This window comes from Balaenoptera acutorostrata, chromosome 8 (genome assembly GCF_949987535.1).
Source record: "Balaenoptera acutorostrata chromosome 8, mBalAcu1.1, whole genome shotgun sequence".
NCBI classification, from domain to species: domain Eukaryota; kingdom Metazoa; phylum Chordata; class Mammalia; order Artiodactyla; family Balaenopteridae; genus Balaenoptera; species Balaenoptera acutorostrata.
The window spans coordinates 7,673,797-7,688,393 of NC_080071.1; the positions used below are offsets into that span (position 1 = coordinate 7,673,797).

The 14,597-nt window shown below is 47.1% G+C and overlaps 1 protein-coding gene across 5 annotated transcripts in view; it reads right to left on the minus strand.

Moving 5' to 3' along the window:
* The window catches only part of ZEB2 (zinc finger E-box binding homeobox 2), a 131,286-nt gene extending 119,791 nt beyond the window's left edge, over nucleotides 1–11,495 (minus strand). For 2 of the 5 annotated variants that reach the window (XM_057550638.1, XM_057550634.1), the window contains exons 1-2: nucleotides 11,360–11,495; nucleotides 8,628–8,769 (exon numbers count right to left, since the gene is read on the minus strand). In XM_057550638.1, the coding sequence (XP_057406621.1) occupies nucleotides 8,628–8,700 (73 nt within the window). In that variant the 5' untranslated portion in view covers nucleotides 8,701–8,769; nucleotides 11,360–11,495. Of the gene's footprint in view, nucleotides 1–8,627; nucleotides 8,770–8,964; nucleotides 8,984–9,697; nucleotides 9,829–11,359 lie in introns of those variants that run through there. The other 3 variants (XM_057550635.1, XM_057550636.1, XM_007183027.2) reach the window with 3 other exon arrangements.
* Between the last annotated feature and the right edge of the window lie 3,102 nt (nucleotides 11,496–14,597).

Genomic DNA, 14,597 nt, shown 5'->3' on the forward strand with positions numbered 1-14,597 from the left:
CCTAAAGATAGGCAACACTCCCCCCTTGAAGAGATGCGAGGGTTGCGATAATGTCACTGTCCGAGCTGGTCTCTTACACCTTTTCCAGCTGAAACCCCTTTCTTCATCACAAACTTCTAGTGTCTTTTATAGTAAGGAGAGAGGCCCCAGCTGCTTCATTCCCTCTAGCTACCGTAGTCTAATATCTTAAAAGCTGGAAATGAAAATAACTTTTCTAAAGTATTTCCTGGAATTTTTAATGTGTTGCCTCGATTCCTTTCTTTTTTTCTTTTCCCTTGCCAATTATAAACCACCATTTGGAGGGCTTATGAGCAATGTAAGTCCACCTCATCTAATTAAACCACATTGTCTTAAAAGCTTGAACAGTTTTCATGTCTACAAGACTTGTCTGAATAACAAACTGCTAGAGCCAGAATTCTGAGTGTCTTTGGAAAGCCAGGATTTTATCTGCTGAGCGCAAAGGGCCAGGCACTCAAAGAGTTAAAGAGTGTTCCTGCATTGCTGGGTAGGTTCATATCCCAGCTGCCTGGTGAAGCATTATCCCGGTACCTCACTTAACAAAAGCCTCCTTTTGCAAACAGACTCCCACTTTTCCCCCAAGTGTCCAAAGGTGTTTACTGAAGTAAATCTGCCTAAATCCTTCATTGCTTGGGTCATGGGGGTGGATAGGAGGGGTGGAAGGTGTAGGGATAATCTCTTTTTGTAAATTCTGTAAATCTTCTGGGAAAAAGAAAAAAAAAAACCAGGAATCTGTGTCACATGCTCGTGTACAACTTCTAATATCTCTGCTAGTTTTGCTCTTATAAGTGAAATCTGTCACAATGACTATCGCAAAAGCCCCCCCCTTTCCAGTTATTCACTCTGCTGTTTGAAGCGACTGCACGTCCAAAGTTGCGTGTGTGCCCATATTATATGCTTAATCTAATTGTTGAAGAAAAAACTGTTGGTATCTTAAAAGTGGTTTCAGAAAGGAAAAAAAAAAAAAAGACAAGACAGTTTAGGAGCAAGATAATGTAGCTGAAAAGTTGTCACGAGAGGTTTCTGCTCTTGCTGTGGTCTCATTCAAATACCATTAACTGCATGTTACTTTTGCATGTTGAAAATGGAGGCAAATAACAGAGTAAAACCTGACAGGTTCGCCTGCAAGGGTTTAAACAGTTCCCAGTAAGAAGGAGCCCTTTAGGCATAAACTTTCTCTCTCAAGAGAACGTGAATACCACCAACCCCTCCCTACAAATCTTGAAGCATCCAGTTTGAGATACAAAAAGGCTGTCATCTCACAAATGTTAAACATACTAAAAAAATCTGAAAAAAAAGTATGAAGAAGGTGTGAAAAACGTGGCACTTTACAGCCCTCAAAGCTTTTTAAAATAGACCAACTTTTCCCCCTAAAATTCTTTTCAGAGAATTTTTTTTTTCCTTTTTGGCTCATTTGAGAGTTTCTTTCTTGGCTTTTTTCCCCTTTCATTTGAAAATATGAATTATCATAAAAAGTCAGGGGGAAAAATGGGAAAGTCTTTTCCAGTTTTCCTGAAGATGTATCAGTGCGTTCAGGCTGGGTGTAAGCAACTTCTCCCTTTTTCTCCGGGCCAGACACCCATCATTGAAAGCAGACCAGGGCCTCTGGAGACTCTCCCCCTTCTCCCCTCCTGAGCTCTCCAGCTCGCCCCCCAGCTCCCCTCCACCCCCAGGGCCCGCACCTCCCTGGCCTTAAGGTAAACAATAAGAGCCAAATACTAGGCAGCACTCCAGAGTGGGAAGTCCACACACCTGACCCAAGTCTAACAGGCTTCTGGGGGAGAATCTGATCCTTCTCTGACACTTTTTACCTCAAGTGTTGAGCGGGTGGCCATGAATAGTACAGACATGCCATCTTGTAACACTATATGCCTGTCAGGAGGGACAGGGCCTGGTTAAGCATCAACTATATAAGGCTGGTAACTAGGGAAAGCCCAACAAACAGCCACAAACACCTCACTTATTTTACTCAGCTACTACCCTCTCTCTCTCTCTCTCTCTCTCTCTCTCTCTCTCTTTCTTTTCATCTTGGCTTTCTGTGGCAGAATGCAAATGGAGCCTGCCGGCGGTGAAAGGGCTGAATTGTGATTAAGAAGAAGAAGAGCTCCTTTCTTTGTTCTCCCCTCAGGGGATGTTTACTGGGAGAGACACAGCGGATCAGATATGAAAGGCATTCAGGTCAGCATTGATGTGAGCGAAAGTGAAATCATACCTAAGGCATTCAAAAGACCGCCGTGTCAGGGGTTCAGCTAACGGTGCAGCTACTGTGTGTGTCTTCCCGGAGAGGCAAAAATCTTTTCACAGACTGGCGATTTTTTTTTTCCTCCCCAATTTCCTTCAAAATTATAAAAGTCCTCCGCCCCCCCACCCCGTGTTTACCTCCCACCAGATGCCACAAGAGTTAGTATTTTCTCTCCTTATGGACCACACGCGAAATCAGACCAACTTCTAATAGCTGTATTACCTAAATGAACCAGCCAGGCACCATCTGAACTGTGAAATCTTTTTTTTTTTTTTAAAGCAGGTGTATTCCTGTGTGCTACATACATGCATAATATGTAGGGGAGAACTGCGTGAAGAGAAAAGCCAAAACACACACGCGTGGATGGTTTTTCCTCTCACCTCCCTCAGAGGAAACATGAGACACACACACACACACACACACACACACAGTATAAAAACAGTACAGAACACCTTAAAACGAAATTCTTTATTTACTTTGTGACTAGGAGTTACACTTTTCCTGAGAGCTCTCACTCTGACACGACTGTCACCCACGATGAAAGTATTCGGCACGTAGCTATTAAGGCAAAGACTTCCACAGAGTCTGCTGATTATTAGTGCTTGCCTTTTTAAAAAGGCTTGATGAAGAAATACTTGGATCTTACTTTTTAAAAGTTTACACTCCCCACAGCCCAAATAGTCATTCAATAGATTTTTTCCAACTGGTAAGCTGATGCTATTGGCATAAACAGAGCTATGTAAATGTATACAAATTCACAAATCACAGCAAACATACAAGTCATGAAGAGGTGCCTAGATGTTTCAAGGCTTAAAAATGAAAAGGAAAATCACATTTCATCTTCTGATTGCTAAAGAAAGAAAAGAAATAGGGAGGGGGAATAGGGCTATATTTATTGGTTTTAAATCATCCTCCCCTCTGCTCTGAATTATTTTTCTCAACCTTCACATCTTGCCTAAAAAGCATATTTGGGCTTACGTTAACATCTGCTTTTGTGGTGACATTTAATTCTGTATATTTTCAACTAGTGTTTCTGCATCACAGATTTTCCCCCTTTATCTCTTTGCTCTAAAAAGACAACCAAAGAGCAATCAAAAAGGTGTCTGACTTGGCCATTCAGACAATTGCCCCCTTGTGGGAATGCGGGAATGAATGGTACAGTGGACACCCCAGCACCATTGACGTTATAAACATGTAAATGAAACACATTAGGGCAGACAATCAATTGTCTGTGAGCATTGCAAACCTGCACTCTCTCTCTCTGTGACAGGCACAAAATAGTGTCTACCTTGGGAAGCCACGGTGCTGGAGAGGAAAAGGACAAAGAGTTCTCTTTCACACGGAAGAAAATGCACCTTTAAAAGCCTTGGAAGAATGCAGATGACAAAAACTGCTGTAAGGAAGAGAATCTCCCACATCTTGGAATAAACGCGGCACTGCTTAGAGAGCTAGCAACACCCTCCTTTCCTACCTTCAGGGTAGACACACATTTTTCCCAGGAAAGATTCTTAATACGGCATTAGGGTCTTTGATAACCTCTTGGAATTTTCTTTACTTTGAGTAAATTAAGCAAGCAAGAGAGGAAGCACCTGAAACATATGACATGGCAGTTTACTGGGGAACATTCATCTTGGCTTTATTCGTATTTGGAAATAAATGCTTGAAGACGTGAATTTATCTTTATGTGGCAACAGAGAAATAATGTAAAGTTTAAAATCCTTAGCCCACCCTTACCCCGGGTGGAGAATCACGCTTTGGATGCCAGCAGGCTGCTGGCTCTGTTACGAAGGAAGGCATGTTTCTACCCCAATTGCCTGAATTTTTACAAACCAAAATAAAACAAATAGATCAGTCTAGATACATAGCCCCCAGCCTAGTGTGTGTGCAGCATGACAAAACTTGCAGAAGCTCTTCACAGAGAGAAAAGGATGGAGACCGATATCTTTGGAGCGCCCTCAGAGCTGGTACCTGCCACATAAACTGCCTCTGAGTGCTTTGAGAGTCAGCAAAACAGCCTCCTTATAACCTCATCAACTTTATAAGAAAGCTACTTGCAAAAGATTTCCACACTTGCAAGGATCACCAAGTCTGAACCGACTGCAATCCGAAGGAAACTTCCCTGCCTCAGAGTGTACTGAGGGGCTCTGACTCACGGCCGCCCCATGCCAACTTCACCTCTCAGAAAGGAGAGACAGGAGCCACTTCCTGAAGAAGGGGCTGCTTGCATTTCTTTTCCTTTTCCTTTAAGCATCTCTGAAAAGGGAACAACTTTTCGGTCCTCCACCGCCTCTAAGCACCACCACCAGCGCTTCCACTCCCTTTCAGGAAGTGGTTAAGGGAGTGAGGGCTTATCTTAAACAGGGATAATCATTTCTGCTCATCTGATTGTTTCTCCTCTAGGATCTAAAGCCCTGAAAACATCCAACTTTATCCCTTTTCTTTCCCACTGAAAATCAGAGACCAAAGGCGTTGGTTAAAAACCTCCCCCACTCTACCATACAATGCCTAACCCTTTAGCTGAAACTTTGAAGAAAAATCAAATTTAACTTTTCTTTCTTTCTGCCATTTCCTCTTCCCCACCACTCCTAATTCAGTGCTCATTTAAAAGACAACTTCATTCCCTTTTCTGAAACAAGCAGTTTCCGGGTTTGATTTCTGTGAAAACGTGCAATGTGTCTGTGTGATTTTTTTTCAGAGGCTGATGCTGGGAGGTGATGGGCTGGGGAGGAAGGCCCATCTTCCCAGGCTCCACAGGAGGCAGGAGGGTAGCCGAGCATCCCCAGGAGCCCAAGCCCGAATCAGGGGCTAAAGCAACAAACTTTTCAAGTTACAACCGGGCCGCCCCAGTGGCAGGCAGCCGCCGGGCTTCTCCAGCTCCTAAGTGCTCATTTCTGCCTCGAAGGCTGTGTGGAGATAGTGGGGTATAATCAGGGGAATGAAAAGGGGGGCTGGGTTTTCCCCCTCCTCTCCAGCTTCAGTGAAAGTATTACAAAGTGAGTCAGGCGACCGAAGATCATCTGACTGAACTTTCTTGAAACCGACACACATTCTTGTCTTCGGGCAACTTGCTTTTTGCCTCCTTCCCCCTCACCCCTCTCCCCCTTCCCTCCTGCACATCTTATTTTCTGGGAAGAGATTTCATCCTTTCCATGTGGGGGAAAGGAGACTGTCCGCTATGGATTAACTTGGCACTGGCACTGTCTTTGCCAGGCATCTTGCTAGCCTGAGAATCTTGAAGGCTGGATTTTAGATTCTTGTTTCTCTCTTTGTATATTTGTTTTCCTTGAACTGCTTCCTTCTCCTTTGCTTTTTAATAATCGCATACAGCATCGTCTTTTAACCCACGTTCTTGACCAGCCTTTCAAACACACACATACTGCTTTACACGTTTTATCTCCTTGTCGCCTTAGTCTATATATACACTGTTGACTTCATTAAAATTATATAAAGTGCCATTCTAGTTTCCTGGATGACCATCTCTCTCTCTCACTTTTTTCCCCACGCAGCTTCTACTTCTATGATTAGTAGTACCATTATTCCTTTCCAGGAATTTCTATATGATTTTGATAAGCATCATCATATTTAGTGTTATCAGCAAAGACACAAGCTCAAAAGTGACATCTTTTCCATGAATCCAGGAAAGAAGAAAAATCCACTCAGTTCAGATAAATCCTAGCAATTCCCAAAGGGAAAGGCATTGGATACGTGCTTGATGAGAAAGAAAATGAAAAAAGAGGGGAAAAAACTCTTCTACCTGCTTCTCAAAACCAGGACATTGCTCAGTCAGATTAAACCCAAAGCAAAATACTGACAAGTAACCAATACACAGCATGTTTTCCCACAGACTATTGGGAAATAATTATTGCTGTTAAATGTGCAGGGTCTGGGCTAAATGCCTTTAAAATGTGCAATTCAACTTTCCACTTCGGAGTGTTGAGGCTTCTCCCAAGTTAGTGGCTGGGCGGAGGGGAAATGGTGTCCATTTCTGAGCACCAAGCAGTGTCCACGGCTGAGCACCTCCCTGGCACTCTGTTCCACCTGCGAAGCCCCCAGTAGGCCTCCCCCTCTGCCAGCCCCCGCCCCAGGGCTCCCAGGAAGCCTGGAGCATTCTGTTTTTCCAGACCTGGGCTCTGGCCCGACTTCACTGCCGAGGCCAGGCTGGTCAACAGTGGCAAAATCCCGAAGGGGGTTGGAGGAGGCAGACAAGAAGAAACAAATATTCTAAATAGTCTCTCCTGCAAAAGAACACTTCTGGGAACCTTGCTTTAAATCTTATTTTCCTTTCTCTCAAAAAATGACTGTTTAACATAAGAAAAAGAAAAAAGCCTCCTTGACACGAAGCTTTTGTTATCCAGTTGATCAGCAATGTGCTTTAGATACTTGTAAGGGGGGAAAAAAGCCCCACAATAGACATTGATTTTAGAAAATCAATAACCAACATTTAATAAAAGGAACAGAGGAAACACAAGAGAGGAGAGGGGGGCACTAGGTGTAATTTTAGTGTCTACTAAATTACCCAGAGATGGGGAAGGGAAGGTCTCCAGTGTAAGGACCACCTTAAATAATGCCAGACACTAGAGTGAAGAAAAAATTAAATTAAGAGAGAGAGAAAGAGAGAGAGAGGGAGAAAGAGACTTAAAAAGAGGCAGCCTGAACTGGATCTTGGGGAAGCAGCTCGGAATATATTATTGTACTTGTTTTTTTGTAATACTAAGCCAAGCAAATAGATCAAAGGCAGCACAAAGGGAAAAGGCAGGATAACATAACGAACAGTTTCTGACTAAAATTCCTCTATCACTCCCCCATATGGCTCGACACCTCTACCACAACAAGCAAAAGACACACACACGCGCACACGTACACGCGCGCACACACACACACGAAACCTAGAGAGAGACAGAGAGACAGAGACAGAGAGAAGCATCATTTGTCTCTAATCAAAATTCCCTCGTCTTTGTGTTTTCTCCTTCCAGCGCCCCTTACTGCGCCCCCAGCAGCCCCCTACCGCGCCGCGCAGCTCAGGGGCAGGCCGGGGGCGCACACAATTGTCTTCCCTAGAGGAAAGTTGCTCCAAGGGGACCCCGGTGGTCCCCGCGAGGCGCGGGCTGGGCTTGCGGGAGGCCGGAGCCGCGTCCCCGCGTCCAGTTCGGGAGCGTCAACGCGGCCCCGCGCCGGGTGATCGGGCTGAGAGCGAGGGGAGTGAGAAGTTTCCTTTCCCAGTCTGAGCTGGCGCTAGTTCTCTTGTTTGTTTTGGGGGGTTGGTTTTTTTTTTTTTTTTTTTTTTTTTTAAACTCAGTATCCTCCGTCAGCTATCCCCGGCACCCTCTCCGGTCCCCAGCTCTCTCCCCTCCCCCAGGCGCCTTCTGCGCTCTTGCCAATCACTTTTCTCTTTTATTCCCACGATTTTGTTTGGGGGTAATACCTAGGGGGTCTCTCTCTCTCTCTCTCTCTCTCTGTCTGTCTCCCTCTCTCACTCTGTTCTTCCTCTGACTCTTTCTAAGGTGGACCTACTAAGCTGTCACGCCTTTGATCTCCCATCTCTGCTCTGCGTGTCCCCCTCGCACCCGCACCTCCTTCCTCCTTCTTGACTCAGCCTGGATAACGGACTCCTGACCATGTCGAAACTGCCCAGAAAAGTCTCCCTGCGCTCTGCGACTCCGCCAGCCCCCGGCGCGGGGCCAGCGCCCGCTGGAGAGGAACCACCCGCCCCTGAGCCCGCGTGGACCTCGCCGGACCCCGCGCGGGACCGGCCGAGTCCCTCCCACCCCGGGGTCCCGGCGCGCCCGGCCGGGCCCCGCTGCCCGCGGACCGTTACTTGGCGTACTGAGAGGCGGCCGGGCGACTCCGGCAAAGAAACTTTAAGCCTTGCCGGAGGCACAGCCCCGGGGCCCCTCTCCCGCTCTCGCAGTCCCTCTGCCACCCCCGCCCCGCCCCCGCCCCGGGGATCCCGCGCGACCCGTCGCCCGGGCCCCCGCCCTGCCCTCGCCGGACGCTCACGCAGCCCGGCCGGAGAGCCGGCGGGCCGGGCGCTGGTGGAGCTGGAGGCGGAGGCGGAGGGAGGGCGGGCGGGGGCGCAGAGGGCGGCGAGGGTGGGGGCGCTGGGCCCCGGCCGGACCCCAGCGCTCGCAGCCCCCCGGCGCCCGACGCTCACTTTGCCCGGCACTTCCCCAACTCCCCCCACCCCCCGCCCCCCGTCCAGTCGCCGCGCGCGCCGGTCTCCGGCGCCGGCCGCGGAGAGAGGCTCGCCCGCGAGCCCTGGGCGCCCGCCGCCGCCGCCGCCACGGTTGCTTTTCCCTTTCCCCCTCCTTCTCCCCGGGTCTGGAGCCGCGGAGCGGCCCAGAAAAGTTTGGTTCGGGCCGCTTCTTACCGTTTTTCCTCCTGGGATTGGCTTGTTTGCGCCTCTTGCACCGGGGGCCATCCGCCATGATCGGCTGCTTCATTGATAAGAGCGGATCAGATGGCAGTTCGCATGGACTCGGCGCCCTGCTTCGGCAGCACGCAGGCTCGATCTAGCAACCAAACACAGCGACAATGTGGGCATCGCCCGCGCCCATTGAGACGCGCGCGGGCCGCCCAGGGGAGCCGGGCCAGGGCCCCGGCGAGCACCCATCCGCGGCCCCCCCAACGCCAAAACGAAACTCCGGCGGCCCCCCTCCCCGCCTCCCACCCCCAGCCTTGGCCCCGAGGCGCTTTGTGTTTGTTACTGTTTGGTGTGTTGCACCCGCGAGGGGATCAGAGAGACAAGAATTACATCTTCAAAATGAGTCATAACTCCTGACCGTATGAGGGAATGCACACGGCGGTACAGTAAGGCTGCTTGGCTCAGGGCTAGGCGGACCTTTTCCTCCGAAAAGTCCTCAGCCCGGCTCGGGAACTTGGGGTGAGGCGAGGCTCTCTGTAGCTCTCATCTTGTCTCCCCCCCCCACTCACCCCCCCCTCCCCATTCCCCCGAGGAAGCAAACAAACAAACAAACAAACAACGCGAAACAACTCCCGGATGAAGCACACTCGGTCAAATTGATAATAGTAATTATAGGAAGCCCACTCGCCCCGCGTCCCCTCCCCTCCCCTGTCGGAGTTGATCGAGGCACTGTCTCTTCCTCCCCCTCACACCCCCGCCCCCAAATTAGGATTTCCCGTTTCACGCCGCAATAAGAAATATAATTATAAGCCTCTTCGGACACTGTCCCTCCCCCCCAGCACCCCCCCCGCGCCGCCGCCGCCGCCGCCGCCACCTTCGCCGCTTTGACAATATTTACTTATTTCCCCCCACCTCACTCACACCCATGCTCCCCCGCCCTAGTTCCCTTAAAGAGTTCCAGGAGAAAATTGTTTTCTCCCCTCAAGAAAGGAAAGAGAAAGTCCAATCGCTATACGGCAATACTTTTAAGCTCGACTAAATGATCGTATCCTTTTCTGGCTTCGAAACTTTTGTACCTAAAAATCGAGAGAGGCGCTGCATTTTTTCAGCTGAAACTGTCAAAACTTGGAGAAGGGGAACCTCGGAGGCAGGCAGGAGAGGAGGAGAATCCTGCAACTCGGTGGAGGTTGGGAAGATGCTGTGCCTCGAGGATTAGTTTAAACAGGGGGCTATAAAAGATGTAACAGATGCAAACTGTAACACAAGGGCCATTAACCCTTTCTCTGCCGAACACACTCAGTCCCCACGCCCCGCACCTATTGTCTCCTGTGCTAGAAGCTTTGCGGAAAACCTGGAAAGTGAGTATCAGTTTCCACACATTTGCTGAGAGGGGTGGGGCTGGGGGGCGGCAGAGAGAAGGGGAAGTGGATGATTTAGAAAGCACCTTGAATTTAACCTAGGCATAGTGGGAGACTTTTAATTTAAGTTTGACACATTTTGTTATTTCTTGGCTCTCCTATGGATTTGAAATTGTTGGGGAAAATCCTGAAATAAAGCAGTGGTCACACAAGTGTCTGGGAGGAAGCAGCTGGCCTGTCTGTATTCATGCTGAGACTTACACACGACTGCATATAAATACATGTTTAATAAAGTAAGCTGCTAGTTTTATGAGCATGTGTGTGTGTGAGGGACAGACAGGGCATTTGTGCTGTAAACTTTAGCTTTGCCTGTTATTTCTAACTCTGGAGTTAGTAATCTTGCCTTCATCATTATAGGGGGAGCATGTAAAATATATAAGAAGGTGGGAGATAAACACATTCATGTTAGCGGGGCTCACCACTGCTCCTGGGAACTCCTGCTCTCTTTCTCGACTTTTCAGTGCCAAAGTGTGGAATGGGATATTTTCGTGTGTCTATGTCTCCTGTGAAATCCATGTCTATATCATTAATACTTTGCCATTTGAAATACAATTTCAAAAGTTATCCTTCATTTACAACCCTAATATCCGGACGGCAGTTTTCTTCCCAGCTGTAGTGACTCCCCCCCCCTCCCCACTTTGGTAAACGACTCAAGTTCCATGAGGACTTTCACTTCTTTATTTATCATCACAGAAGTGAGGTGTTACTTCACATACATACACACACAAAGAATGAAATAAAGAAATGAAACTCGCTAAGCAGACAAAAACAGGCAACTTTCTACTTAGAAAACAGCCTTCTTCAGTGGGAAAGGTTGGACTGCCATATCTAAGAGAAAGACTTGCTCCCGAATTTGGTAGGTTTGTATCCATCAAGTTTTGTAATTATTAACAGGTATTTGCCAAGTTCTAATTGCTGAATACAATGAATTGGAATTAGACGTGAAAATAGAGCAGAATCTCTCCCCTTGAAGAGTTTTTATTCCAACCACATAGTTCTCAATAAAACTTTTCCCAGGCTGGGTAGTAAAAGGCACCTTTGGTTACCTGAATGGGCAGGTACAGGGCAAATTATTTGGGGGAGGAAAAAAGAGAAAAGGAAGGAGAGAGAGAGAGGGAGTGCAAGAGAAATCGAAGAAGTCACTCTTGGGAAAAGCTCGCCATAAAGGAGCTAAACCCACCTGAAATTCCTACCCACAGACACTCCTCCTCACTTCAGACTCACATCCCCACTTAAAAGGAGAAAATCGTAAAAGGAGGGTGGGGGATGACCATGCCGAAAAGGAATAAAAAGAGAGAAAAGGGGGAAAAAAAAACCTACCTGCGAAGTCTTGTTTGTAGTTTTGGCCAGAAATGGTGAGAAGAAAAAGCATGAAGAAGCCGCGAAGTGTGGGGGAGAAAAAGGTGGAAGCGAAGAAACAGCTCCCGGAGCAAACTGTACAAAACCTCGCCAAGAGTGTCGGGAGGCAGGACCGTTATTCCTGCGGAGCAGGTTAGAACTGATCTCTTTCGGCCACTCCAGGAAACACAAACCTGGGGACGGACTGACGTGTTACGCCTCTTCTAATGACATTTTTTTCTTTTTCTTTTCTGTAGGAGAGAGAGAGACCCTGAAACACGCGCCACCTATCTTTGTGGGGAGGGATAATTGAAGCGCCCTGAGCGTGAGCATCATGTGAAAACGTGATCGCCAAGTTTCTCTCTGGGAAAGGATCTGGGATAGATTATACCTTGAAGTCTCCGCAAACGCTTTAGTGGAAGAAATGAAATTCCACCTCCCTCCCTTCCTCTCTCCCTCCCTCTCGCCTCCCTCCCTCCCTCCCTTCTCCACGCCCCCCCCCCCCCCCCCCGTCAAGCCTTTGGCATCATTATCCTCATCACTAAATCCTACAGAGTACAGGGCGGAAAACGGTGCACACCATTCACAGAACTGGAGAACTCTACGGGGCGAAAGTTAAAGGGAAAGATCCCGGTTCCTCAATCCAGATCGCCTCTTCTTATACAGATGTCTCTAATGACCAGATTTGAGATGCACATTAAATTGTGTGGATTTCTCAGCACGGCTTCTGGAACTAAATTTTTTGCCCTTTCTCTTAATTTTTTTTTTTTCTTTTAAAATGCCAGAGCCAGAAAAAAAAAAATGCTGCATGTGAACTGCATTTTAGGGCGTGTGTGTTGCGGTGTGTGTGTGTGATGAATTTCTGGATTGGATCCCAATACTAAAAAGTGGTTTGGCATTTTTAAAAAGGGTCTCTAAGTAAATTAACATAGAGCGCTGAGTTGCTGAGTTGACCGATCTCTGAATCTCTCCACATCTCACGGAGACCTCACTACAAAGTGAGGGAGTGGGTGCAGGGAGGCAGGAGGAAAAGGAGAAAGGCCACAGAGGAACTTAGCAGCGAAGGAAGATCACCATATTAAACGGCATGGGGTCTAAGTTTTGGAGTATATATTTTTTGATATTGCAATTAAAGTAAAATTAAAAAGAAAAGACTCCACCTTTGCTCTGAAGGGATTGGTTATGTAAATATGGAAGGGATTTCCTGGAGAATACAGCTTTCTACTGTATGGTTAATTAAATAATCACTCAAAAGCTTCCAACGTGACGCTTCTGTCGTAATCCAATCAGGTTACATAGGTCCTAAACAAGAAAGATATTTTCCACATCTGGAAGTCAGCAATTTAGCAAGTACTGCACATTATTAACCAATTCAGAGCCCACTTCCCAGGGGAATTTTTTTTGAAGTTTAAGTGTTCTTAACCAATGCTCTGCTGTTTTGTTAATCAAAAAGCTGGTTTACACTGCACATAATTGGAACTAATATAGAAGTAAATAAAGACAGCCAAATTTGAGGATGCTGAGCACAGGCATTTATCGGAAAAGGAAGAAATCTCTTAGCCTCCAATGGTTCAGGCTCAATTTCTTAGAGAACTGTGAGGCTTTTTCTTCTTCTTCTTCTTCTTTTTTTTCTTTAAGAGTGAAAGTACTTGAGAACCTCAGAGCACAAATAAACTTTCAGTCCCACAGCCTTTGGGCTTCCTTGCAAAGGTAAAGGTGGAGGTGTCAAGAGGACTAAAGAACAGCCTCATGCCATTTTTTTCTGCTTTAATATTGTTAATATGTTACAGCCCCCTGTTTTCAGTCTGATGAAATCTGAAACAAATAAAACCCTGATCCAACACTAGACTTTTACTTATATGAAGATAAACTGCTTTGAACTGTGCTTTGAATGTGTGCCTAAAGCAAGACTTTGAATGCAAGAGTCATTGGCAATTGCACTCAGAGGAGGGAAAAGCCACCCATGGGTTACCACATCCACACTCCCAGAGGTGCACGGCTTTGTGTTTTGTATGTTTATTGGGGGGGGGGGGGAGCAGTAGCCACCCAGCATGACCACAACCAATTCTTCCTTTAGGATGCAAGGAAGTAAATTTTCACTCTTGGTACAGACTCACCTCTTTCCTACCTTAAGTATTTATTACAGTGAGAATCTTCTCCCCCACCCCATTCAGATAAATTACCTATAGAGGAGCATTCAAGACCATCAGTCTAAAATTTAATAATAAAAAAAGAAAATTAAAGATTTCCACCATGGGTCAGGCACATTCTCAGTTTTATGCTTTACATTGCTTTAATATTTCTATCTCTATAAATATATGACTTATCAAGTTCCTTCTCTGAGATTCATTTCTATTATTAATATCCTTTTTTTTTCTCTTCCCACTTTTCCCCACTTTTTTAGTTAAAAAAAATCGAGTCCAGCTTTCTCTAGAAGTTTGCTTTTCAGCGTTTCCTCTCCCATTTCCAGGACAAAAGTGTCCCTTGCATGGAGTAATTCCAGGCAAGACCCCACCTCAGGACCCCAGGTAACCACTGGAGCTTACAGTCCAGACACACACTCACTGGCAAAACCTCAGGTCAAAGGATCCAATCAAACGGCTGACAAATCACTTCTCTTTATTATGTATATTAATGTCTGGTTACTTAGGATCTGACTTAAAAAAAAAAAAAAGACAAGTATTTCCATGAAAAACACCTAATCATCTGATTACTCTGGGCTCAGTAATTGTTCAAGTGTCAGGAGACAGCCTCAACACTTAGCACTGGGAGTGCCGCCGTGCAAGTATTTGAATTGGGGTAAAAAGCAATCTTCCAGGTTCCCATCAAGGTGGATATTTGGAGGGTGGCACGCGAAGCGTCCCCGCGAGGGGTGAGCGCGCCGGTGCGTTGCCCTCCGCCCCTGCCTGGCACGCCCCTGGCACTCCCCTCCCCATTTGACCGAGAGACTTCACACCAAAGCAGAGGCGGTGGGATCGGAGGAAGCCGGAATATAAATTTGTACCGAACACTCTCTTAGTCCGAAGGCCAGGTCGGGGACAATGGGGATCGTGGGATCAGCGGGATGCAGGAGCGCAGGACGCAGGGAAAAGTCGAGAGAGGACTAGGAGCTGCTAGCTTTCGGCTCCTCACACAGCAAAGCAAGTCCTTGCAAATGAATCGCTCCTTCCCGGTCTTTCTTCCCCATTAGTAATCCATTTCGAGATTAGCGCAGACCAAG